General features: G+C 40.3%; 1 protein-coding gene across 2 annotated transcripts in view; it reads right to left on the bottom strand.

The window, feature by feature from the left end:
* rnf123 (ring finger protein 123) overlaps window positions 1–26,904 on the bottom strand; it is a 177,237-nt gene that overhangs the window by 11,748 nt on the left and 138,585 nt on the right. For both annotated transcript variants that reach the window (XM_030051078.1, XM_030051079.1), the window contains one exon: window positions 22,431–22,525. In XM_030051078.1, the coding sequence (XP_029906938.1) occupies window positions 22,431–22,525 (95 nt within the window). The remainder of the gene's footprint in view (window positions 1–22,430; window positions 22,526–26,904) is intronic.

Below are 26,904 nucleotides of genomic sequence, written 5' to 3'. Positions count from 1 at the left end.
TTTCCCTTTTTTTTTTCTCAGAAATGCAGAAAGTTTGAAAGACCAGAGATGTCATTACTGGATCTAGACACTGTTCCTCATGAGATAGCTGAAGCATTCTAAGTTGTACGCTAAGGTATGTCACATGTAAACAATCAAGACTACACATGATAAATGTGTATTCTTGATAGCACAAAAAAAGTGATGATTAGTAGTGAGTTGACACTGTTGAAAAAATAGGTCTGCTTCATTATCAGTGCATTGGTTTTGACTTGTGGATTAAACTACATTTAAAAACACACATCAGGGTACACGCTGGCTCTGAATGGCAAACTAATAGGAACATGAAGCAACTGTCTGTCTTCTCTCCCCTCACTGCTATGAAATGAAGGAACACTAATTGTGGCAGGTATAACAGGCCAAATACGTACTAGCATGAGAACACAGAGGACGTGTAGTACCAGGATATACACTCAGCACCACAAAGTGCTGAATAGCTTGTGTCATAAAGGGGCCGGTTTTCATCATTTTATTAGCTATAAGTCATTTGTCTTATGTGTCTTATGTTATATACCCACTGTTGATGACCTGGTTAGGTAGTGTTAGTCATGATGTTAGCTAGCAAAGACATGGGTTAATGTCCCATCCATCCATCCTAATCAAGGTTGCAGAAAATTTTATACTCCAAACCAATAATGCTGTACCTTAGCTTATGTTTGTACATGTTTGCACATGTTTGTACATCCAATTAGTTAACTGCAGCTAGTATGAGAAAACAAAGTTGACACTCATGGTATTCAATACATATTGAAGAAAGTAAGTAAGTTAGGGTGGAAAGTGCACACTAACTGCCATGTTGGAGCCACTTAGATTTGACACTAAAGCTATAGCTTTGTTTGGTTGCACCCTGGAGACTCAAGTTACATCTTAACTAGCAGACCTTTAAAGTGCCACTAACTTACACATCGTCACAGACAAAATATCTCATAACCCAAGATAAAATATTTTAAGTGACATTAAAAACAATCTTAAAACTGTAAATGTCAAACAAAAAGGGGACATTATAGAGTAAAAAGTATAGTGATGATAAGGATATATTATAAGGACTCATTTTTTGTTGAGCAGAGATAATATAAGCAATAAAAACATAAAGTGGTTTCATCATTTTTAACAGAGGAACTAAAAGCTGTGCACCTATCTGTAGACAGTTTACACATATTCTTATTGCTCTATGTGCAGTAGATGTATGCGCTTGAGTAGAGTCTCCAATCAAGAAATGATCCGGGCACAAAATGTCTTACAGCCATAAACACTTGAAGAGAAGGGCTGAGGACACCATTTCTGTCTGCAACCTGTTGCAAGTTGTCAGAAGATCTGTGATTTTTTGAGTATCTGCTCAGGCAAAACAAAAGCACAAAGCAAAGTATACATCTAAGCCGGATCAGAAGGATGCAATCTGTCACAGAGGACGCGCTGCAGACATAAAACAGGCTGCATTTGATCCTCCGGCAGCAAGTTTTCCCACCTGTCAAACTGACGCGCCATGCCAATGTCTATATTTCGGAGGACATTACACCTGGTGGGAAGCTTGTGCAAGTTTTAAGTTAAAACTTAAGGATACGTTGAAACTATTTCAGTTGCTGCAACCACTGAAATTTTTGTAATGCATCAACTCAGACTTAGTGAGACCCTATGCTCAAACTGGCCTATGAACGAGAATATTACTAGTGCCACATGCTGCAGGTCTTACCAAGTGTGCCTACACTGCCTCTTGAAAACTCCCATCAATTTACTTAAACCTGGATACTGCGAAAGTCCTATCACATAACTGAATCCCATTTCCCCATATATTCTCTTCTCTTCTTCTCTATCTTTCAGTGTATCTGTCCTCCCGAGATCTTAGTGTGCAGCTATCAACTCTTGCACCTGCTGCTGCCCTACTTCTCCTCGCCAGTGCGACCTTCTCTTTCAAATTCATTTACCTCCACCTGCATTCACCCCCTCCTTCTTCCCTTTCCCATCTGCCAATGGCAGGACCACCTTTTCTTCTCCAGTGTTTTTTTTTTTTTCATTTCCCACCTCTCCATTACTCTCCTGCTGTCCTCATTTGAAAGCACCGCCCCTATACTTTATCCCCCCCGTCCCCGCCCCCTCCTTGCTTCTCCTCTCGGCTCCATCCCTGCTTCTATCTGCTCCCCTCCTGAGGTCTGAGTGTACGGCTGTCATTTTGCCCATGCCTGATCCCTGCCCACCTCCTCCAGACACCACAATTAACTTGCTATACTTAGATCATTCGTAGGTCACAGCATTTGCATGTAAACCAAAGCACAACCAGATCTCTCAGAAAGTATTCAACCATGAATTCAAAATAGAGTGAGAGTTTGAAACTGCAATGCAGAAATATCTTACTCAAGTAAGTATCTAAGGCCCTGAGCATACAAGAGCCAGTTACAGCTTCAGGTCTTCTCTGATAAATGTCTATCAGAGTGACACATCTGGACTTGGACATTTTCTTCCACTTGTCCTTGCAGATTTGATCGTTTAGGTTTGGATTTATTGTTCTCTCTATCTTTACAGTCTCCGAGTGAACTCTGATGCTCCTGAAGTTTTCCTGCTCATGACAAAATGCTTTGTGGTAGGAATGAAGTTTGAGAAGTGATAAGCTGTGCCCACGTTTTACCAGATGAAGGACTTTGCATTGCACATGAAGAGTTCAATTCATTAATTTGCTGGCACAGAGGTCATGTGTGAATGGCATCCGGTATCAAAATGCTGGCTAATCAGTTAGAGCAATTTTAGGGCTCAAGTACTAGTTACATTACCAGCAATGTTTCACAACGACTGTATGAGTGAACATGCCTTAAAGAAACACTATGTCACATTTTTGCCTTAAAATAACAGCTTCCACATCACATGAGTTTTCAAGACAAAAACTTGTCATGACGCTGCCAATGTTTGTAGTTAGCATGTACATCAGACAAGGCTGTTCCAGAAACCTGGGATTCCAGGTTTTTCCAGGTTTTTTCCAGGTTCTGGTTTCAGCCTCATGTTGCTGTTGTACACTGAATGTCCTGCTCTGTCCAGCTGTAGCTATAAACATACTGATATGGCCCTTTTCTGCATTTCCTCTCCAGGTGGAGACGGAACTACAATAACAAGTCAAAGAGCTGGAGGAGACGAAGGAGTCCGGCTCCATCCCAGAGCTGCAGAAGCAACATAAAGCCTCATGTGGCTGGACTCAAAGAACCAAGAAGACCTTATCAGACTGTTACTGTTATATATTATGTAACCACTAGTCAACCTGCCTGCATTTTGAAGTCTGACTTTTGAAATATTTTTGCATATTTTGACTAAATTATACATGTGGATATTAGTTTTGTCTAGTTGGATTTTCCTGTCAGTACATGTATAATGTACATGTATGAATAAAAACATGACTCCAGAAACTTATGTATTTTTAATTCCATGTGATGAAGCTATTTGTCATTTCAAAGGAATAAGGGAAGGCTTGTAGATACAATATGCAAGAAAAAAGGAATGATGCAGTGAACGTCATTTTCCACTCAGTTTAGTCTCATATATCCTTGATTTGTTTTATAGGAAGATATTTTGGGGGTGGAGGGGTGGGGGGATGGGGGTGCCTCATGTATACTGTGTATGAATCATTTTTACATTTTTAAATTTTTGATCGAGAATGACCACTTTGGCTCAAAAGCATTCAATAAGTATAGACTTTTTGTCCCCTCAAACTGGTTGTGATTTTTGAATATGGTAAATAATTCAAGAGCTGTAAAATGCTTTGTTTTATTAACAAATAAATTAACACTGAACTATGTGCATATAAAATGAAAAAGTAACAAAATCAGACAGCAGCGCCTCTCAGTGTCTGTGTACAGGAGCTCCATCTGGGACGTCCGGACCTGGGAACCTCCAGTGACGTCAGCACGTCACGTTCTGTTTCGCAAAAAATACAAAACCTTACACAGTGGGGCTTTAATGTTACTGAGACAAGCACCCACACCATCTGAACACAGATGTGGGACGCTCTGCTGTGCTGAGCCAACATGAACACAAAAGAGGGAAACACAAACCACTATACATAAAACCATTTTGACAAAGGACTGGCAAAAATGCAGAGTTGGACAGCTGTTGAAGGTTTAGACGTCCCATCTGAGAAACCGTGGCAGAGGGGGTGATGGTCTTGCCAACACTGTGTGAATGGTAGCTTTGTAGTAAAATAGGAGAAAGGTGTGTCTTGTCTGAACAACAGAAACTTCTACCTGTACCGGTCAACATAATCCAGCAATGTGTGATATTGCTGTGGGAAAGGGGCTCATTTGTGCTGCTGTGTGCCTTTTATTCAGGAGTGGCTTCCTCCTGAAAACTCTGCAATGTGACATTTGCAAGACCTGCTGTTGCTGTCAAGGAACTTACTAGTTTAGTTTATTAGTTTATTTGTAAGGGACATTTCCAACACTAGAACCTTGATGGGCATTGACAGCCCAAGCAATTACAATTATTTAAAATAAGTGAATACAATAATAAAACAGGAGCGACAACCATGGATCTAGTTCTGTCAGAGTGGTAGTTGGGTTCATGGTCACCTCACTGACTACAGGTTCTCTTGCCAGGTTCTTCCCTTTGGTCACCTCAAGGAAGAGCGTAGCTAGTTCTGTATTTTTTGCCATTTTCATTTTTTGATGCTGCCCGTGAATGTCTACTGGTTGCAGCAGCTCATACAGACAACATTGTGAAATATGGCAAATAAGTCTTTTTGTTCCAAGGTAATGCCTTGTGAACACAAATGTTTGTAATAGAGTTGAGACCAAGTATTATTAAGGTAATTTCTGTACTGTAGTGCCCGTCTGGTGCCTCATTGCGTTTCTTCCCACTCTCTTTACTTCTCTCATTCATTTTCCTTGAAGTCCACGTATTGCACTTCTTTTCACTCCCTCTTGTCCATGCTATTTCTGTCACCTTTTTTCTTTTGTCCTTTCTTGAACTGCAGTCCCCGTCCACTTTTTTCTCTCCTGACATCCACTCTCTGCCTGAACTTTTGTTCAAATTTGTAGTAATGATAATGACCCAGATTCTTCTCCCTTTTGCATGGTATTTCCTTAATCCTCACCACTCTCAGAATGACTTAAAATGGCAAAGCAGATAGGGGTTAAATATCTTTCTAACAAGCACTTTGGCAGGACACACACTGGATGTTGTGGAAATCAAATCTGTGACTTCACGACTGCAGGATGGTCTCTTTGACCACGACACCAACCTGCTGCCTCTCCACTATCCGATCATCTGGCTCTGCTCACTTCTTCTCTTTAGTATTAGTGTCAGGCTGTCTTTCACCCATTGATCTATGTATGTCATCTACAGCATCTGAATGGCATTTAAATCCAGATATGGTGTGCTGCTATATAGGTTTTTTTTACTCCTATGTGTGCCGCAGCAACTACTGCCCAAGTACCACATCACCATGGAAACGCCAGCATGTCAACATGAATGAACATGCTGGTAAAGAGGCAAACATGACAGTTATCAAGCATGTGTATTAAACATGTTTACAACATTGAGCTATAACCTTGACTTAATCATGAGGATGATTAAAGTCAGATTTCACTGGCAGCATACACACAGAATGTAATTTTTTTTAATGAATGATGGTAAATGAAAAGGAAATTAACAACAGCCACCAGACAAATGATGGTGAACTTTGACAGTAGCTGGCAACTACACTGACTCTACTAGCTTCTTTGGCAGGTTGTCATCCATTGTTCCTTGCTCATTTTGTTAGACTAAAGCCCCAGCTGCCTGGTGAATTTGTTAAAGTGGTTGAAGAATTCTGCAGTCAATTAGCCAATGTGACAATGGATAAGAAAAAAAATCTCCCTTTCTCACAGTTATGCTACCATAACAGCATGAAACAAGTCAGAGATTTCATAGTTTATGTCACTGTGATGAAGGCAATGCAAAACATGGAATTTCCAAATTAAATATTTTGTTTGTTTCACCGTCAAATCAGCATGTCAGCAAACAAAGGGCCAAGTGTGGATTCCAAAGACACATTTAATGTTATCAGCCCAGTGTGCCTTGACTTATTCATGAAACAACCGTGTCTACAAAAAATTATGCTCTCATACAACTAAACTGCATTCTCAATTCCATTTTGAGGGGAACGTATTTTGTTGCGGATTACGTTTGTGTGCAACACATCACAAGAATATTTGTAATCACTTAGTCTGAACTCCAGACGAGAAGGAAGGAAGCATGTAGGATGGGATCAAACAACCTACTTTCACCCAAGAGACCCGAGTTCAAGTCCAGGCTGAAGCAACAGTGGTGTCCACTTTTTTTTTTTTTTTTTTTTGCAAACGTTGCATACGTTACTTTACATTACCTTTACCAAGTGGTTTTTATGCCTACACCTAACCTTTCTCTAACTTTTGGTGGATCAGAAATGTGTTTTCCCCCTAAAATACAATTGAGAATGATGTTTAGCTGTATGAGAACATAATTTGTAAGCGACTGTGTTGCATGAAAACAGACTGCAAGGCAGAATAATTTTTTTCTTTTATGAAACAGGCAATTTTGGAAAGGAAAAAAAGAAGAGCAACTTAGTATGTTAGGAATCAAGATTCCTAAACAAAATATTTGGCCTATGAATGTCCCGTGCTGCCTTAATTAAGTGATATTGGGTGATTCAGTCAACATGTATTCATAGTCGTTAACCATCAATCATTAGTTACTAACAGAGGAGACAGCAGTCATCCTACAGTAAGGTTAAAGAAATGGGTCTGTGACAGCAAAGTTAGCAGCTTGATTCCTCAGTGTGGCTGTGAAATTGAGCAGGACACTTAACCGTGACAGCTACAGTGGACATGCTCCCTGCCCAGCAGCAGAAGACTGATTGTACTGGGCAGCTTCCAGGTGCCCGACAAACCAGAGCTGGGTAAATGAAGCTTAAAATGTGATACTGAGAGGACAAATGTACATCACTGTGGTCCTCTTATTGTTCCCTTGACCTAAGTGCGAACACAACCTATTTTGCCACCACATTCAGGTTTTCATAAACAAGGCAATGGGTGTATGCTACTTATTTTGCATCCTATCCCCTTTAAACCCTGTCTCTAACCCCTGTGTCTTTATATTCCTGTTCAGCCTTCGCTTCCCTTTTTCCCTATCTTCCTTTTAAGTCCCACCAGACTGTCTACATCCAGATGTCAGCAAGAGGTTAATGGGGGAAAAGATAGTAAGGGAGAGAAAGAATAAAAGTGAGTGATGAAAAGGGAAAAATGTCAGTCAGATTGCTACAAAGGGACAATGACAGGGTGGCAAGCACTGAGTCCTATGAACTGATTTCATGGCCAGTGAAGATTAAAGTGGTCTTTTACTGGAAGTGCGACTCACCAGCCTAGGCTGTTTTTTTTTAAATGGTACTTTGTGTGTGTGTGTGTGTGTGTGTGTGTGTGTGTGTGTGTGTGTGTGTGTGTGTGTGTGTGTGTGTGTGTGGTGGAGGGGGGATGGGCTGACATTATAAATGATGTGAAAAATGTAAATATGAATCATCTGATGATGATCTTTTCTTCAGGTCTTCATATTCTTTCTGCCCACATGCATGGACTTCAGCAACAAATTATCAACTTTAGTCCACATGTCAGTGTGGTCTTCAAGCAAAAGCTGAAAGAATATGAAGATCTGACAAAGTGTGTGTCTTGTTCTTACCCCCCCCATTTCTCCTTCCTTCCTCTCTACCTGTTTGTTCTTCTATCTCGTTTCCTTACTTTTGTTGGTGTATTTTATTAGATTAATTGCCATAAAACATAAGTTGTACACATAAATGTGCAATAACAACTTTTCAAAACTCAACTCTCTCTCTCTTGCTTGACCTTCCCTTTAGCCCTCTCCTCCCTTCTCCTCTTTATGTTTCTCTGGCATCTGTTTGCCCTTCCCCTGACAAAGCCACAGACTCCATGGGGTACGATAGGGTTTCTATTTGGGGTCTGGGCACAGGAGACAGAAACGTTAAACCTTTGTTTCCCTACTTCTCCCTCTGTCCTTGTACCCTAACCCTCTGTTTTTGTCTCTAAAAAGCTGAAACTTCTTCTCTCCTGTAAATGGTAATTAAAACATAGTCTGGAGTTGGCCAAAGCTTTGAGGGCTTCATTAACCTTTAAGTCCTGAACCTTTAAAATGAGTGTTCCCCTGCTTTGTTTATTTCTACTGTGCACGGCAGCATCATGCAGTGTAGGTAGAGACACATTACCCCCTTGTTGAACCTGCAGATCAGTAGTGGTAAAGCCATTTGATGCAAGCTACTCATATCATACTCTTGCAGGTGAGCATGTGTGTGTGTGTGTGTTTGATATGCAGCTGCAGGGCAACCACGCCAATGAGTGAGGAGTGACGTTTGTGTGAGTCTGTAAGCCTGTGGGAATATCTATGTGTGTGTATGTGTGTGTGAATGTCTGTATGCACTACTGTAAATCAGGCTTGACCATGTCCTATTGTGGTGTCCAGTGCTGAGTCACAAACAAATGACACACATTAGCATCAAAAAGGAGGGAGGTGGGCAGTGAGATGGGCCTGGACAGGACAGTGTGATTTTGTACACTCACTTCACAGTTGGGTGAATGAATGACTGAATGGAGAGATAAACAGACAAACACTGTGGGCAGATACTATACAGACAGATGGTCAAATACAAAGATGGACACAAAAATAAATAAAACGCCTAATATAAGGCTTCACTATGCTGTCTCACATGCTCTCCTCTTTACTTCACAGTCCAACAAACACTGCTGTATCTGCAGGAACAGTCAGGTGGCAAGATAAATGGTGTTCCATGAGAGAGACGGACTGCGCGGCACTTTGCATCAGCAGCAATGTTCCCACTATGGGCAAATAAATACCTGGAGAGATGACTAAAGAGCAGCTGCAGTCGAGTTCAGAGAGAATGTCAAGTGCGGGAATAAAATAAATATCACAGCACAATCTGTCACATGCAGCAGAGAGACACTGAGGGAGAGATGCTCGGCTAGGTCAGAATGAGTGTGTAAATTTATGAGCTATGAGCATGTGGATATACACAACCTGTGCACTGCTGTACGAGTAGGCCACATACACGTGTCCATGCACCTGACTGTGTGCCTGTATGTGTGAAGTTTGGGTGCATGTGTGTCTGTATCTCTGTCAGTATATATGCATCTGTGCGCTCACCCATGACTGCATATGTGTGTGTTTGAGCCAAATACTGATTCCTGATGACAGACGCTTAGAGAGCAAGAGGGCCGCATTGGGGCAAGGAGTTATGTGATTGCTGTAGGCATTAAGAGAGCTGCCAATCTTATGAATCCTGAGAAACCAGGGTAATAAAGCAAATGTGTCTCATATTGGGTGGGCCAAACGATGTCAAAAATAAAGGTGGGTGACAGCCTGTGAAGGAGAGAGGGGCAAACATCTACAACATGGATGAAATAAGAATAATGACACAGATGATGTAGGATGACATTGATGAAAATACTGAGAGGTGGGAGGGATTAAAAGAACCAAGAAAGACAAAGTGCCAGGGTTAACACAAAGACTGATGGCTCAACAAAAGGATAAAGAAAAGACTGGAGGGACAGGAAGACACCGAAGAGTAAACTGAATAAGACTAAGAAAAGGGAAGGCAATAATTTGATAAGGGGAGGAAAACACATTAAACTTTGTCTATGTAAGGACAGACCATTATTTATTGATGTGGTCCATGTTAAGATATTAAGCCCTCCTCCTCGCCAATACAATTTTTCCCCCTTGACCCTTCCCTTATTTTTGTAAAGACGTTACAATACCATCAGCCATCATTCAATTAAATTAATAAATGCAGTGAAAAAGTCCACCAACTATAAAAACAAAGCAACACAGGTCGACCATAAGGTAAATAGACACATCATGGTCATGCCAGTGGTGTTTGATCATTTTGTGCCCAGCCAGAGATGACATGTAGGCTAATCAGGGTTAATGATAGGTCAATTTGTGAGCTACTTTAATCAAGAAATACCTTTATCTGTCATTGCACATCTATAGCAAGCACACTGAAAAAGAGCCAGAATTTAACTTGTGTGTGTGTGTGTGGCATGGTGTGGCAAACCGAGTTAATGGTGTACCAACCGGCCTAAACTGAGAGGACTGCAGGGACCTGTCTCATGTTTATAGTCATATCATATGGGCAACGGTTACTGAATATTTGTGGGACCAACCGGCAGAGGGACATTTATTGTCACCACTGAAAATTAAAAATGAGCTACAGTATGTCCTTTGTAACTGCCTGTGTTGACACGGTGTGTACCCACAAGTACTCCCCAGGAATAAACACTCAATGAGCACTTTCATGTTGGGCCCGATAGTAAATTTCTCGATGTGCAAATAAAAAAATAACCTATTAACTGTGGAGAGAAATGCCAACAAATCATCTACCACGGTCAAAGGATAGAATGAGTCGGCTAATGACTATGTTCACATTCACAACAGAAAGGAGATTACTGTGGGTAACCAGGTTAAGGCTGGAGCCTGTATCACACATTTACATACATTGCATTACCCCACTTTAAATGTGCTATGTTGGTATTGAGATCCCCACTGTAGACAACCACTTTAACAACCATGTAGAACAGACAGTGAAGTTTTTATCCTCCTAACATTGCACAAGTTCAAAAGAAACCACAAATCGGTTTGGGTTTAGTTTTTGGTGGCTAAGCACCAAAAATTTGAATGAGTAACTAGACATGACTGCATGAAGCATGATATCTAAAGACAGCTTGACTGATCCAGGTGATGGAGGAGCAGCCACCCCAAGAAGAGGAATTCAGGTATCTTAGGTCTTACACACAAGTGACGGTAAACCAAAGTAAAACAAAGCTCGCAATTTACAAATTAATCCTTGTTCTGGGCATCACCTATGGGCACAAAATGTGGGTGCAAAAACCCAAGATTAGACTCCCCTCCAGAGTGGCTGGGCTAACTCAGCATGATAGAGTGAGAAAATGAAGCGATTTGAGAGGACCTTGATGTTACTACAACTACTGCTGCTCAACATTGAGAGGATCCACTTCATGTGGTTCAGACACTTCAACTGACTGAAAGGGGCAAAACCCTGAGGTAGACCCAGGACATGCTGGAGAGACTGTGTCTCCTAGCTGGCCTTGGTGTGTTTGGCGATCCTGCAAGAAGATGGGGAACAGGACATCTGGGCTGCTCTGCTCAGCCTGTTGCCACTGAGGCCAAGATGTACATTAGCAGCTGGAAAATGGATGGATGTATGTATGGATAGACATCTTTGTTTAACTTATTGATTTTATTTCATCCTGATCAAGCAAGGCAGCTTTTGTGCATGTCCCGTGGAACCCCTCTATTTTAATAAAATGTACACTAATCTAAGTGAAAACTTCTTCCTATTTTAAGATGACATTTAGAATTGAACATAGTCTAATACATATCTTGGGGGGCTTAAACAGATGGTTCACTAAAAACAAAAAAAGAAATGGAATTAAGATGTTATGAAACTAAAAAGGCATCAGCTCACTTAATTCTATGTATGTATATATGAACCCACACAACCATTTCGCAATCCCATCACTTTTCCTTTAAGCCACATTTACAGAGCCTCAGCAAAATTTAATAATAAAGCCCTGTCTTTTGCAAATGGAGTCTGGATGCTGTGCATGTGGCAGTGTGTGTGTGTGCACGTGTGTGTGTTTCAAGTTGTGCACTGTAGAAGCAGAGATATGAATCAGGAAGATTTGAAGCAGCACTAAAGCTCCCAGACAAATCATTCGGCTCTGCTCTGCTGATCGTATGTTCTCCTACTGTAAAATGTCTTGTCTGCCCTTTCCGGCTGTCGAGGTCAGCCTGAATGTGCTGAGTGGGCAGAGAAGACGTGAAGGTGGTCACAGAGTTCGGTATTACAAAGGAAACAAAAATTACACATAGTATATATGGAAAAAAATTGAACACTTAAGAGGTGAAATCAATTGACCAAGGAAAATAGTACAAAAAAAAAAAAAAAAAAGGTTCAGTGGGAGGCTGCTGCATTTAACTCTAGTTCTAATTTTATCACTTTAGATTCATTTTGCCACCCTTTCATCTGTAGCTTTTGTAAACTAGATGTAAAGATGGAAACACACACTGCACAGTGGGGCAATAATAATAACACTAATAATAATAATAATATGATGATGATGATGATGATGATGATGATGATGATAATGATAATAATAATAATAAACTTCTATTCCTACACAGTTTTTGCACTACAGAAATCTAGTTTGTGCTGAGACTGACACATTGTACCTATACGTTCAAAACCTTACCTAGTAAGTGAGATCAAATCGTCCCTGTATTGCATTATAGAGTACTTCTTTTCTTTGAATGCACTTGATTGATGTAGTAAGCGGTTGTGATTGAAGTCTGTTTTGGGTTGGGCTTTACTTTTCTCCTCATTTACACCACATATTAAAATGTTATCTGGATATCTTACCTGGATGTGAAAACATGCATGTTATTGCAATGTGCAAACACACGCAGCACACACTGATCAGAAATAATTGGATCTGCCTCTCCATCTCCAGAGATGGCTTGAATCATCAGCCAGCCAGGTATTAACGCAATCTGTAGCGACACAGTATGTTTGCATTACTGGGAAATTATTTGGCCACAATTTAAGATGTATCGCCATAGCCTCTACTACCCAGGCCAGTCAGGATAACATACCAAAAATGGATGGATCTCAGTCCTTGAGCCAACAAGAAATCAATGCATGATAGCAGTTTGTGGTGTTAGTGCTTTCCAGGCAAAAATGGACGGTTAAAATAGACCCATCGATCAAGAAATCTCCAAGCAGATGGCAGGGTGTCTGTAACCCTTTCCATGGCAAGGAAACTCAGTACAGGCTGCATAGTAATGCCACCTTTGCTGACCCTACATCTGCCATCTTTGTTTTTGTTGAAATAGATGGACTTGCCATCTCCTCCCTCCTCGCCTACATTGCTTGGCGGCAGCAAAATTACATCTGATTACATTGCAGACAGAATGCAGACAACAACAACTCATATAAATACCAGGTGTAAATGAAACAGTGCAGCCAGACTGTTCATGATTACAGGAAGGTCTTTTATCTTTCAGACTTTTTTGTCATCAATCCTAAGCATATCATCCTTAACAGTGTGTATCTAAGTCTCACACAACACAGAAATGAACATACTTATGTTGCAAGGTGACAGGATTCGTTAAATCCAGCAATGTATGAAGAAAGGATAAAAGTATGGAAAGAGACAGTAAACTGCTGGTGAAGAAACAGGGGAGGAAATGGTGGGAATTAATTCCTTTAATCCAGGGCATGAAAGCACTTTAAAAATGCCACCATATTTTCTCATTCCCTTTTTCCTCTCTTTCGCACACACAAACATGCACTTTCCCCTGCTTTCTCTAATGTCAGATTGTTTTCACACCCTCTATCTCCACCTTTCCCTTACTTCTTCTGTGGTGCATAGTGTAGTTAAGGCACCTGGCTTTTTCTCATCCAGGTACAACTAAGGTTCCGGTTCAATTCCACTCTGTTCAGCTCTCGACTGCAAACACACCCTGCCCCAGACCAGCTGTTCACTAACTGACACACATGCACACCAACACCTACACACATACACACATGCATGCACTTTTAAATCACAGAACACTGTAGTAATGGGGCAGGCCTGTAAGTGCATGTGTGTTTGTGTGGCATAGATGGCACTGCCCCATTTTTTTTTTTTTTTTGATATAGCGTGCCAAGGGACAAAATGTAATATAACTTGGGTAGTAGGCTGTGAGAAAAAGAGTTTTGACAACACCTCCGCTACTACTTTAGTCAGTGGAGGTTAGATATTTGTGGTCAGGGCTTACATAAAACCAAAATGGCAGCTTTTGAGGAAGCAAAACATCAGCTTTTTGTGCTATCTTAAAATAAAGGACATCGTGGGGTATCCAAAGTACGAAAACCCACCTCATGACTAAGTAGTATAAGTAGGTAGTAATGCATCAACCTAAGCTCTTGGTATAGATGTATATGGTACATGTATGTAGATTTTTTTCACACTTAAATTGAACATTTGCTGACTCAGTCTTCAGTGTAAAATGCTGGTTGAGCCATCAGCACATCACTTTAGCTATGATTACTGATAGAGTCTGGTCCCTGAAATGCTGCATGAGCCATTTCAAGCTACAAGGTCGGCCATCCTATTAGTGCACTGCTGTCGAGATCAATGGCGAGGTCAGAAATTAGTGGTGGAGAAGTGTAAATTTGAGAGCAGATATGATGTCAGGGTAGATGTGCAGTACTGCTAACTACTCCAGTGCCAGCTGGAGGAAATGTAGCTGGACTGTGCAGCTTCTGTGTGTTTTTATTCACTGATGGCACCCAGAGAGGACCCTGAAGTCTCTTCTCATTTTGACACATATTCTGTGAAAACAGACTATTTTTAAGTCACAAGTGATGATTACTTTCATAGTCGTAATCTATCAAGAGAAAAAAAAATCTGAAACAATGATTAATTGTTTAGTCTGTCAAGTGTCCAAAGTAATAACAACTTAGCAGAGCCCAAAGTGACTTCTTCAAATTACTTCCTTAAAACCCTAAGTATTCATTTTATAAGGACGTGAATGGACAAAAGTGTTAGTGTTCTTAGCAAAGCTGTATTCAGTAAGTGTTTGGAATTATCAAAATTATAATTGACTAAGTTTCTGACAAGGACAAATCAAATAATAGCTTATTTCAGTGCTATAATTTATTGCTGCTGCATGTATGAAAACTTTGTGACCTAAAGTCAACTTTTTGAGCATTAGAGAAAACAAAATGGTTTAGACTGACAACATGGATATTCTGTATTGGTACAGGGCTGCCAGAGCCACAAAGCTTCATCGTGTTTACAAACAGCAGCAGTGGTGATACGATGTGCACTAATATAGCATCACTCAATCTAAGTTTCCATATTCCTGTAATTGTATTACTTGTCTCAATCAAATTAGATTATTCAAGAGTAAACTGTATATCTTTAAACATTTAGCATTTGGCATTATCACATTACATTACAACTAAAGAAATACCATAAAAATCTTGTCAAAACAATCTGGTGTTATATCAATTTCTATCACTATCCTAAAATGATGTGCACTGTATTGACTCAATATGTCAGGATATATTCAGATTCAGATTCAGATTCAGATGACTTTATTTGTCCTAAAAAAGGCAATTCAGTTTCTCCAGTAAATGATATCAGCTTCAACTATTGGTTCTGTGGTTTTAGACGAGTTACACTGCTGAATTATACATTTTCTTTCATTTGTCTTTGTGACAAAAGCAGAAGAAAAACTGCCAATGCTCCATTTTCTATCCAACAAGCATTCCAAGCAGGTAAAAAAAAAAAATAAATAAATAAATAAATAGTAATAAAGAATCAAGTATTTATGAACATACAACTGTAGTCTAACTGCACTTAAAAAAGGACTGTGATTTCCATTGCTTAACTATTCAAGCACTTCAAGTTCATTGGTCCTTGGACAAAACCTGACACACACACACACGCGCACACGCACGCACGCACGCACGCACGCACGCACACACGCACGCACTCACACACACACACACACACACACACACACCACTTAAATTATGAGAGGTCACCTGGAGCTGCAGAGCCAAGACTCTCTTTCATGTCCTTGCCATAAAGAAAAATAGATTGTTTCTCGGAAAGGTAATTGCTGCTCTCCCTGCAGCAAAAGTTCATTTCAGTATGAACAGAAAAGTGTGTATGTGTGTAGTGTGCAAGTGAGAAAGGGAGAGAGAGAGAGAGAGAGAGAGAGAGAGAGAGAGAGAGAGAGAGAGAGAGAAGGCTGGGGGGTGGGGTGGGTTGAGGTTGTGGGGGGCAAGGAGTGCAGAAAAGTGTAAAAACCAGCCCATTTTACTCAGCTTGAAGAAACACAGCAGAGTGAGGTGTAACTATAGCTACAGAGAGTAGGGAAAAGTAAGGGAGGTTAAGAAAAAGTAGAAGTCAAGAGAAAAAGGAACAGAGAGGAGGAGGAAGAAGAGGAGGAGGAGGAAGGGGAGTTAGGTAACAGACATGGCAGTGTGTGTTTTTGTTCTAAGCTGTGAGTTCAAAGCCGTTTCCCAAGCATTGTGCTTTGACTGAGAGGTAATGGGACGTCTAGTTCCCTTCTAAGGTGAAAGTAAGAGCCAGCCCTCCACTGATACTGTGCCACAGAGCTAAGAGCTGACATGTGAACTGGCTCTCAGTGAAACAAGCTCACAGGCAAGACAGTGTGACTCTCTTGCTGAACAGGTAACTCAAGAAATTTTATTTAAGACAACTTATGTTAGTAACTGACATGAAAATTATTAATTCTGGAAACACCAAATGAACCAAATTAAAGTCCATTTTTTTTCTAGCTGACAGAATTAATGGATAATAGTTCACTGGGAACTATTCTGTGTACCTGATGGTGAAATTGCAGTATATACTGTCCCACTGCTCTTTGATCAATAATTCCTGTACTGTACAGTCAAAACATTTAACTGCCTTTTTTTCTTTTCTTTTCTTTTTTTTTTTTTTTTTTTTCCAAATTTACTTATTTGAGATGGTGTTATTACTCATTTTCTTCTTTTTAGTAATTTAACAAGCCATTTTTGTTTTTTATGGTTGTTTGATTTCTTTGCTAAGTCTATTATGCCACTTAATTTTGACAATTTAAAACAAAACGCCAATAAATATATCCTTGGGGACAAGAAAAATAAAAGCATGTGTTTATGTTTGATTTTAGGGATCAAATTAGGGATCATACTGTAGCTTTGAATATACCAGATATTTACTTAAGTTTTACTTGACCATCAAATCATATCAAAGTCATTTTTTGAGTAGCTGTTAAAATAAGTGCATCGGGGGCGCCTTGACGGCTCACTGGATAAGCACGCATACGATGTAGCAAGGCTGAGTCCTGATCGCAGCGTCCAGAATTAAAATCCGACCTCAGGCACTATGACTGTCGAATAAAGCAGAGATGCCAAAAGAAAAATAAGCTTTAAAATAAGTGCATCAGGTGGAACATGGTGTTGAATCAGTGGCCACCAAACAGGCAGATCACAGCTGTAATGACCAGCAGATTAAAACATAGAGGTCAACATGTTGCTGGTAAACAGCTGTTTGCGGCTTCTGGTAATACACACACACAGACACTGCCTGTCTCTTCTCTTTTTTTATTTGCTGTCCTCTATCTCTCATCCCCCAACCCACTCTCTATTTAGAGGAAAACCATTGGAGTTTTACAGCCTGGCACTGTGGATCTGGTTGCCAAGAGATTCCAAGCTGTTGTCTTGGCAAACATAATCAAACACGGTGTAGGTCTAACGTGTGTGTGTGTACATGCACACCGTGGGTTTAAACAATATGTAATATGTGTATATATGTATGCGTACTAGTGTGTATACCAGTGTGGATATATGTGTTTGTGAGTCTGCAGCTATGTTTATGAATCTGTGCATGTGTATGTTGTGTGTGTGCACATCTACACAACCTTTAATTGTCAATGGAAAAATACCCACGAAAGGGCAATCATATGCCAGGGCCGAAGCCCCCTGACAGGTTTTCAAACAGGCTAATGATTTAAAAACACAGTCGAAGAAGGCATCTGCACATCCTGTCTCTAGGCTTCTCTTTCATTCTCTCTCTCTTTCTTTTGCACCTCTTTCTCTGTGAGCCTTCACTCCATGCTTCCCCGTTCTTTCTTGCTCATTCTCTCTCTTCACTCTCTTTCCTGAGGCCTGAATAGGGAAAACGAGCGTGGCTTTGAATACATGACCGAGGTTTGCACTCACTTTTAATGATAAAGAGCAGGACTGAGGACTGAGGAGGGAAATGGGGAGAAAAAGACAGCTTTCTCTGTTCCCATCCAGAGAGGCAAGCAGAAGCAGGGCCTCAAAAAGACTCCCCTGGCCCATGATGTGATCCGAGTCTGTACTTAAAATTTAAATGTTTTGTAATTTACTTCAAATTAAATGCATTTGTTAAAATAAAATAAAATAAAATACTACATCAAGAATAAACAAAACAATTAAACAACAAAAACATGGTTGTATGCTTATTCAGCATCTACAACAGGACACAGCCTGCATAAATATTAGCATTCTCTTTATAATACACATAATTACCTATGGAGCTGGGCGATGGCTGTTCCCATCCCATTCTGTCTGTTTGTTAGCAGGATAATGTCTTAAGTTAGGAATGGCTTTGCATCAAACTTTGAGGCAAGAAAGAAATGATAAAGTTACAAAGAGCAAAGAAAACCTAAGATGAGGCAATCTTTCAGTCAGAACCCAACCATCATGGGAACACTGGAGGGACGATTTCTGGGTTAGACAGAACCGCCCTGCCAATTTTTCCCAAATGTGGTTCAGTGGAAGGGCAACTGTAATGACCACTGAATGAATAAAGTGCTGATTGATCATGAGATTAAACAAGTTGTGAGAGGAGATGTCACTGTTTGTATGATGGTGGAAATTATTTTGGAATTGAGAATAAATAAATATCAGTGATGCAGGGCCTGAATTTCAGTGCAGGATTGTGGGCACTGGACATGATTTAAATACTGCCTGCAGGTCTAGCGCTTATGATGTGGGAGATCCCTGCGCACATTTACAGCAAAGTCTCATTATGTTTCTTTCTTGTGGTGCATGTGGTGGGACTATTCTGTTCCCATTTATCAGATTTTTTAAATGATTAATTTGTGCTGGTATGCAGTACAGGGAATAGGGAATAGGGGCAGTGGCTGTCAGTCAAAAGTCCACGAGAAGCTACTCAACTTTAACACATATATGGTTGTATATGCTAGGCAGATTGGTTCAGAATAGAACTATGTAACATTATAACATTGTTGTTGAGAGAATCCATGATGCAAATCCGAAGGACAGTGAGGAAATTTCAGGCGCTGGCATGAACATGTACTTAAATGTCCCCCTCACTCTCACTCACACATTCACACACCCATATACAAACACATGTAAGCACAAAGCAGCAACACTACTCTCTCCATCAACCCCCCAAAAAGGATCACTCAAATATCTCTCCCCTCTACAATAAAAGGCCTATGGGTTGTTATGAAAAATAGAGGAACCCTTGTGGTTTCACTGATAAATGTTTTACTATGCTCAATCACATAAAAAAAGTTTTGGTTACATAAAACAGAAAAGGTCATGGAAGAGGAGGTTGCGCTTGTTGAAAGATGGCTGAGTGCTTTCAGATGCAGACCATCAAATCTGACTCTCTCTCTCTGTTTCTCTCTCTAACGCCACCTCCATATGATCAACACCTAAAAATTTCCACATGAAAAATTTCACCTCATAAGCTGTGCCGTGCTTAAATCTGTTTTCGTGCAGCATAACAACCTGTCTGTGTAAAACATCTATATTTTTCTGCAATGGCAAATTTGTGACATATTTGCAGATGAGACAAAATCAATCAAGACAAGCTTGGGGAATCTGGAATAAAAATATCACAGAGGAACAAAAAGATAAGCTCATATAATGCAAATAATGCACTGTACAGTTTGTGTTTTGGAACATATGGGCCATAAAATAGTGCAACCATCATTAAAGTTGTCTGCCTCCTGATGAGCAATGTGCACATCGTGACAGCTTTTAACAACATTAAGTCTAATAAATTCAGTAATCCATGTCATTTATTGTGTCAGACACAATCTGAGGCCACAAAATGTTTGCTGATACTCCAGTGAGACAGTTAATCTCTGAATCCATTAAAATGAGTGGAACTGATGACAGCATTCTGTGTCAGGTTCAGGCTCCAGTGGGGTTGTAATCACTTCATCACCAGGCTTATCTCTGAATTGTTAGGTATATGGTCAGTACTGACTTAGTGGTTGAGCGTCCATCTGTAAGTGGAAATATTACAGTGCTCCATCACCGTGACAGCTATGTGTTCGGTCTAAGTGCTTTCCAGCAAGACAGTACTCACTGTGCGTCTGGGAAAATGCATCAGCTAAATGCCTAAAATATAAAATACGGGCCATGGGACACAGGCTCAGTATCTGCCCACAGTATGTAGGCTCCGTAATGAAATTCAGGAAGATTTCATTACACAGCATCACAGAGAAAATTATCTTCTAAGAATGAAAATATATTCAACATAGAAATGAAAAGGAAATAAAGTTTGAGTAACCTTATTTGAAAGAGAAAATAATTTCTTTACCAACCCTGTTGTAACATAGTTCAACTAAGAATTAGGACATTCAGCATTTTACCATTAAGCCACTGTGGTATATCATAACATGGACCTGAGCACTTGCAGCTGCTGCTCTGCTGTCTAATTCATAAATACTGCATAGATGAAACCTGGATTGCTTTTAAATCTTGCCATGGAGTAACCACTTCTGTATCCCTAGTCAGCTCTAGGAATATGATGATTTTTGAGAATTCTGTGTATCTTTGGGTTTCAAAAGATGTTTTTATTCAGTGAATGTAATTAAACTTTAGAACTCATCTATTTAAATCTTACATAACATAATCGTACGTGCACCTCTACAAGTCATTGCTGCTGTCAGTTTGAATTACTATTCACAGCCTTCCAAAACTTGACTTGTAGTCACTTGCAGTGCAGTGAAAAAGGAGAGGACAAAACAAAAATGCGATTCAAGCACAGCAGCCTCTATGCAATAAAATGAATAGTGAAGCCCAAGGCCATACACAATTTCACGGCGGTCAGTGCAAACGGAGCTGAGAACACTTTCTGATCATGTGGAGAACTTACACCAGGCATTACACAGCATGCAGTCTCCTGCTTGAAGCCAAGTAAGAGCAGAGAGCATCCCCTGTGTCAGAGAGAACCATTAGCGGTTTTCATGGAAATGGACCTCAGACCCTGGACTCACTTCACCTCAACTCTAACTTCCCTGCTAATGTCTGCAACATTCTTTCATTCCCAGTTCCTTTTTTCTCATTCGTTTCTGTCCATCACATTGATCTCCTTTATAGAGGCAAATAAACTTTACAGAGCAATTTTTTTTTTTTTTTTTTTTTTTATTCTGGCGCATCTAGCTTTTTTCTATTCTGCATCTTGAGGCATAATGAGTCATGATGCAGCGAAAAAATACCTTGACCCATTTATACCACCTCAAATGCGCTATCATTACTTTGGTCCCTCCCTCCTCTCACTATCCATTGTAAATCCTTTCTCTGGCCTTTTTAGTTCTGTGGTATAATCTGAGGGGAAGAGTAAAGGATCAAGTTTCCACTGCAGAGAAGATGAGCAGGAGGGACAGAGGAGGAAATGGGTTTCTCCTGTCCACCATGCTCTGCAGCAGACAGCTTCACCCTCAAGGGCAACAGGATCAGTGTGTTCAAACTGCTGAATACAATAGATCTGATTACGATGTGTTGATTTGTATGAACGCTGAGGTGTAAAGTAAGGTTGTCCAACTTTTCCTGACATGCTGCCTTCTTTGATATCAGCTTCTTTGAGGGGGGGGGAATAAATAAATAAATAAATAAATAAATAAAAAATACCAGCCATTTAACCAATTTGCTATCATTACTGTCATCTTGGTCTCACATGCTCAATCAATATTATAGTAGTGTGCAGTAATAATAGTAGACTATGACTACGAGTGACTACGAGACTATGACAACTAGTATACAAGTGGTAGTTACACAAACTGTGTGCAAAAATGTTAATCCTTCTTGTGTGTAAGTACAAGAAGGATCATTTATTAAGGAGTTCGAGAATTTAATAGTTATAGAAGAATCTTCCCTGGGGGCTCCATTCCTGCAGAAAAATCTCCACATGACTGGGTTTGTTTAAACTGCCCAGATGATAGCAAGTACCTTATGTTGTATAACAAAAAAAAAATCACGCGGTTTGATGACTGACGCACTTATGTAGACTACTATGCACGACACACATAACATGGCTGGCCTAGCAGATTGAAGTGACAGCAAGCCAGCAGCTTTTTCCAGCGCGTGCAGTTAATTCATTTTTCTTTCTAACGGTTAGAGTGGCATGTGGTCTCGATCATTTAATTGCTAAAGATTAAATTTACGAGTGTTTAGAAACTAACAAATGTTTATTTTGGACGCTGTTTTCATCTATTATAAGATGCAAAACTGTCATGGAAAGCACACGTCTTACTTTCATTTGCTTTTGTGGCTGCTAGACAAAAAAACATCTGATTTTTAAAAAGTCAACATTTGAGAAAATGAGCAACATGCCCCGTAATTTTCAGACTAACAATTCACTTCTGAATGGGTTTGGCCCGTGGGTCATGAAAGTCAATCCTTACATAAGCAGGTCATGTTTAAATTCAAGCAAGGCTATTAAAATGTCAAGAGACGGAAGCAAGATAATGCTGAAATGTTTCCAGAGACATGCAGTGGTACTTACAGCTGTGCTGGCAGCGGCCTGCTTGGATTCTTCTGTGAGGAAAGCCAACATCCGCTCAACCTTTCGTTCTTCTTCCTCACTGATGTAGTCTGTGTCTGTTGGACAGAATACACGGACACATGTAGACTTAAACAGACACATGTACACAAGCACATATACTGTATACTTGGCAACATACAGTACCACTTGATGTATACCTTATAATAACTTATATGTCTGCACACCACCAGATTAAGATCAAATATTGTTCCAAATAATTCCTAGTACATGTTTTACATAGAGTACCAGATTGGCAGGGTGCAGCACACTGGGATAATTCAGATCGTGTCATGGTTAAGTTTAACTTGACAAAAGATGATTTTTTTTGTCATTTTCTTTTCCACCCAGCTGCAAATAGTGAGTAGAGTACTGCAGGCCAAAACAAACAAAGCATATCTTTATATACACACTCAAAAATACTCAAAAATTACAATGCAACAGTTCTGCTTCAGATTGATTCCAACAATCAGCACACCCTCTCACACTTCATTGAAGTGCACTTCATCACTCCACAACACTAAAAGCAAGAACACAGAAACCTTGGTCATATTCACACTTAGCTCAAGACTGACAGTATACTGTGCTATTTTGTATGGCAGTCTGAAGCACTCAACAAGGGTATTCTGAATATGATTCCTCATGACAGGAGAAAAAAATAATAATGTGATCTGAACTGCACTGTATATCTTTCAAAAGCTCTTACATATTGTGACATTGCTTGCTAAAATAAAGGAAATATGACAAGCCATCAAAGCAAAGAACCACAGATAGTAAACTAGCAGCTGCATGGCCAATCCAAACCATGCATGAACTTAAAATATTTGAAAACTTAAAATAGACTTATACTGCTCTCTTATCTGGACTTGTCTTTGATGAATAAGTCTCACTGTGAATAAAGGCTGGGCTACGCCTCTCTGTCAAAGGAAACCTTCAATGAAAAATATAGAGTTACATTCTGAGGCAGGATTATGCTTAAATCCATATCTGGGAAACTGACCTAGTATGTGCACTATTTTGCTGTGTCTGTAATTATTACAATGTAAGATGATGCTAGTGTTGATACACGACTGTGTAAGAGAGGGAGCCTACAAAGGACACCTGGGAAACACTGTGTCAAACTGAGGCATCTTGTTACAGCTAGAGGACTAAAAATATACGCAAAGGTGAAATCTCACAGTGACATGTATCGCTGACATTTTTCACCAAAGGGACACTGGTACACTAATGCTTATAATTGATTTTGTGCGTTTGATTTTTTCATTGAAACGTCCTTGTCATACACTAGACACTTAAAACAAACATGTTTTATAGCTGCAACCAAACTGCATGGCATACTCAAGAATACACATAGCTTTAGAATGTATATATACATACAGTATGTAAGTAGTCTGTGGTCCATATTATGTCTTCTCCTGTCCTACTGCAGTGTTAGGTGAGGTCCTGCTGTCTTTGTACCATGTGCGTCAGTATGCACTGTGCATTTACGGTGTAGTAATTTGTAAGATGTTTCTGACCCAATGTCACCAAGACAAATTCTGGTGCATCTAAAGCAACGACACAGGACTTTCACTTTGTGTTGATTTTGGTAACCCCTGAGGACAGAAGTGGTAGTGTTTCCCCAAATGACGACTGCATTTCCCATGAGCGCTTACTGCATTGCATTGCAAAGATGTTGATCTGGCTTTGTTGTGAAAACTACTGAAAGAAAGATGTCATGGCTGGACCATGGCTGACTGCAGCAAACACCTGAAAGGTGGTTTAGCCTTGCTTAAAAAGAAACCGACACCGAAAAATGCAACACTTGCAGTGAGGAGGCAGTGAGAGCCAGCACTGAGTTGCAGGTAGGTTATAGGTGCTGTATAAAGGGTTGGGTGATTTTGGTCTGTTGATAATTAGTGGAATGACTGACCATGAAAAGAAGTGAACATGGTTGAATTAAAAATAAACTACACTAATAATATATAGTCATTTTTGCTCCCCATTGAAGGTACTGAGTGATTAGTGTGCATGTAAAAGTGAATGCAATTAACCCCGTACACAGGAAAACAGAAAACCAGACAATAGTTGTAAAAATACTGTATTGGCAGCTGTTTAGGTAATTGTACTAAATGTTAAAACAAGACTAAGGGCCCTATCTTGTGCCACCCGCTATCCGCTGCCACTACCCGCTACCCGCAAATTGCGTATTTAGGAGCTTCCGCTATCCCTAAACGGTATCTTGCGCCACCCGCTACCCGCTATCCTTATGCCAACTCCGTCATTTGCGCCTGGAGGTGCTTCATGGAGGTGTTTCATGCGCTATCCCTAAAGTTGCTATCTTGCGCACACACTTTAGGGATAGCGGATAGCGGGTGGTCCTGACCACCCGCTATCCGCTATCCCTAAAGTTTGGGCTGTTAGGAGAGCGCGCCCAGGCGGCTTCAATGCGCGCCCCGACGGAGCCTCGCCACGCACACGGTCGGACTGATACCGGGACGCCGCCGGAATGGACTGAGTATATTACTCATATAGACTGTTTAGAGGAAAGACTGTTTTAATTGGACACTTACCCCAGCACGTTTTATTGTTTTATCATAAGCCAGCAGCTGTGCTATATTTTTATTTTTAATATTTTATTAGCCCAATCTACCTTGTCAATAAATTAGTTTACACATAGTTCCACCTCTGCCTCTTGTGTGTGGTGTGTGACCAGGGGATTTTACTCAATCAGTATAACCTTGTGACACGTCCACTTGGACACATGTGGCTCCACCTCCCGAATTAACTCGCCTATAATATAATATATCATATGTATATAAAGCCAACTTGCTTTAGCCTCAGTAGAAGCCCTGAAAAATCTACCTCCCTCTCTCCATCGCGGATTTAGGATTTAGGATTTCGGATAGCGCATCCTGCCCTTAAAGGCAATGGCACCTGGCACACTGATTGGTTTATCTGGCGTAACGCCCAAAACACGCCTATTTATAATATAGCGGGTAGCGGAGGTGTTATGCGGATAGCGGGAGGTGCACAAGATAGCAACTTTTACGGGGGAACGCCTCTTCCTAAATCCTAAATCCGCAAATAGTGGGTTTAGGGAGTCTGGCGCAAGATAGGGCCCGAATAGTCCTACAGCCCTGTAAGCCGTCTAAATTAGAGATCAAGGTGGCTGTCTGGGCAAGTGAGTATTTAACTCCATTACCAACAGCACAGTCCTCCAGACATAGCAATGTCTCTAGCTCACTAAGTTTGCAGATGGTGGGAAGATGTTCATAACAGGGTAAATTCTTCCCAGAACAACTAAATTCTGCAAATCCTGTGCCTGCCTTACATTACAGTGAACATATGATATGACATTGAGAAGCCTGGTCAGCCTTACAGTCTCCTGTAGCTCTTCAGCAGGTTGCAAGAGTAGTAAATATGTTCTACTCACTAAATGCAGGCTCAGCACAAGAAAAACAAAAGTCTCTGTCCATTGGATAGCCTTTGGTAAACGAGTTTTTGGCACCATGGATATATGATGGTTCAGCCACAGTTTATCAATTATATTACGATAATAACTCTTGAAAATAAAAGCCACAATTGGTGATTAGGGTAAGGGGTTAGCGTACTATTGACTACTGGTGTACTATTGGTGTACTACTGACTAAACTACCACTTTGAAGACACTTCCTGCTAAAACTATAACCTAAGTCTCAAAACTCCAAGCCTCAGATCACATTACCTTAACGTTGAACAGACTGACTGAATCCTACAGCCCCACATTATCCCTATCGGGGACAAGAAATGAATTTCACTGCTCAGTGCTCTCCATTTACTTAAGTGTTATGGAACCATGTAGCAGTGCAGAATTCAAAATGATATAATGTCTGGCCAAGAAGTAGCTGACTAATGCAACATTTCTCCACTTTAAAAGAAAGATAAGATTCCCCAAATGGGAAGTTGTTCTTTCTTGCTTAAGTTGGGACATAATAAAACATGTCTGCTATTAAACAGATAAAACAAACTTATCAACAAAGCCCTGGAAGAGTAGGTCTAAATCTCCTTTTTCACAGTGGGTAGTCACCACTGACACTTTGATGTGTGGTGTTGTAAACCAGAACATTACTGAGAATAGGGCTTTCACTCAGTAGCAGTATCTATTTATCACTGGCATGTTTTGTAGACTTGACTGATCAAGCATTTTTTTTTTCTACAGAGTTATACAATTACAAATGAGAACTTATGGCTCATATTTGGAGTTGACATTAGAAGACACAGTGGGGATTTAGGAGTTTTCACAAAATGAGGTGATTCATGACCTCTCCAAAACCCTGACAACTTGTTCTTCTCTCTGACACAATGCCTGTCCTGGAGACAAGTTTGGCAAGTGCAATGGGCATTGTGCTTTTGATTATGCTTACATTCATTAGCCACTACTATTATGTCATGCCACCTTTTGCAAGTTCAGCCATTG

This window comes from Myripristis murdjan, chromosome 5 (genome assembly GCF_902150065.1).
Source record: "Myripristis murdjan chromosome 5, fMyrMur1.1, whole genome shotgun sequence".
Classification (NCBI taxonomy): Eukaryota; Metazoa; Chordata; class Actinopteri; order Holocentriformes; family Holocentridae; genus Myripristis; species Myripristis murdjan.
The sequence above is the reverse complement of the archived record's forward strand: the minus strand, read 5'-3'. Positions and strand labels throughout refer to the sequence as shown.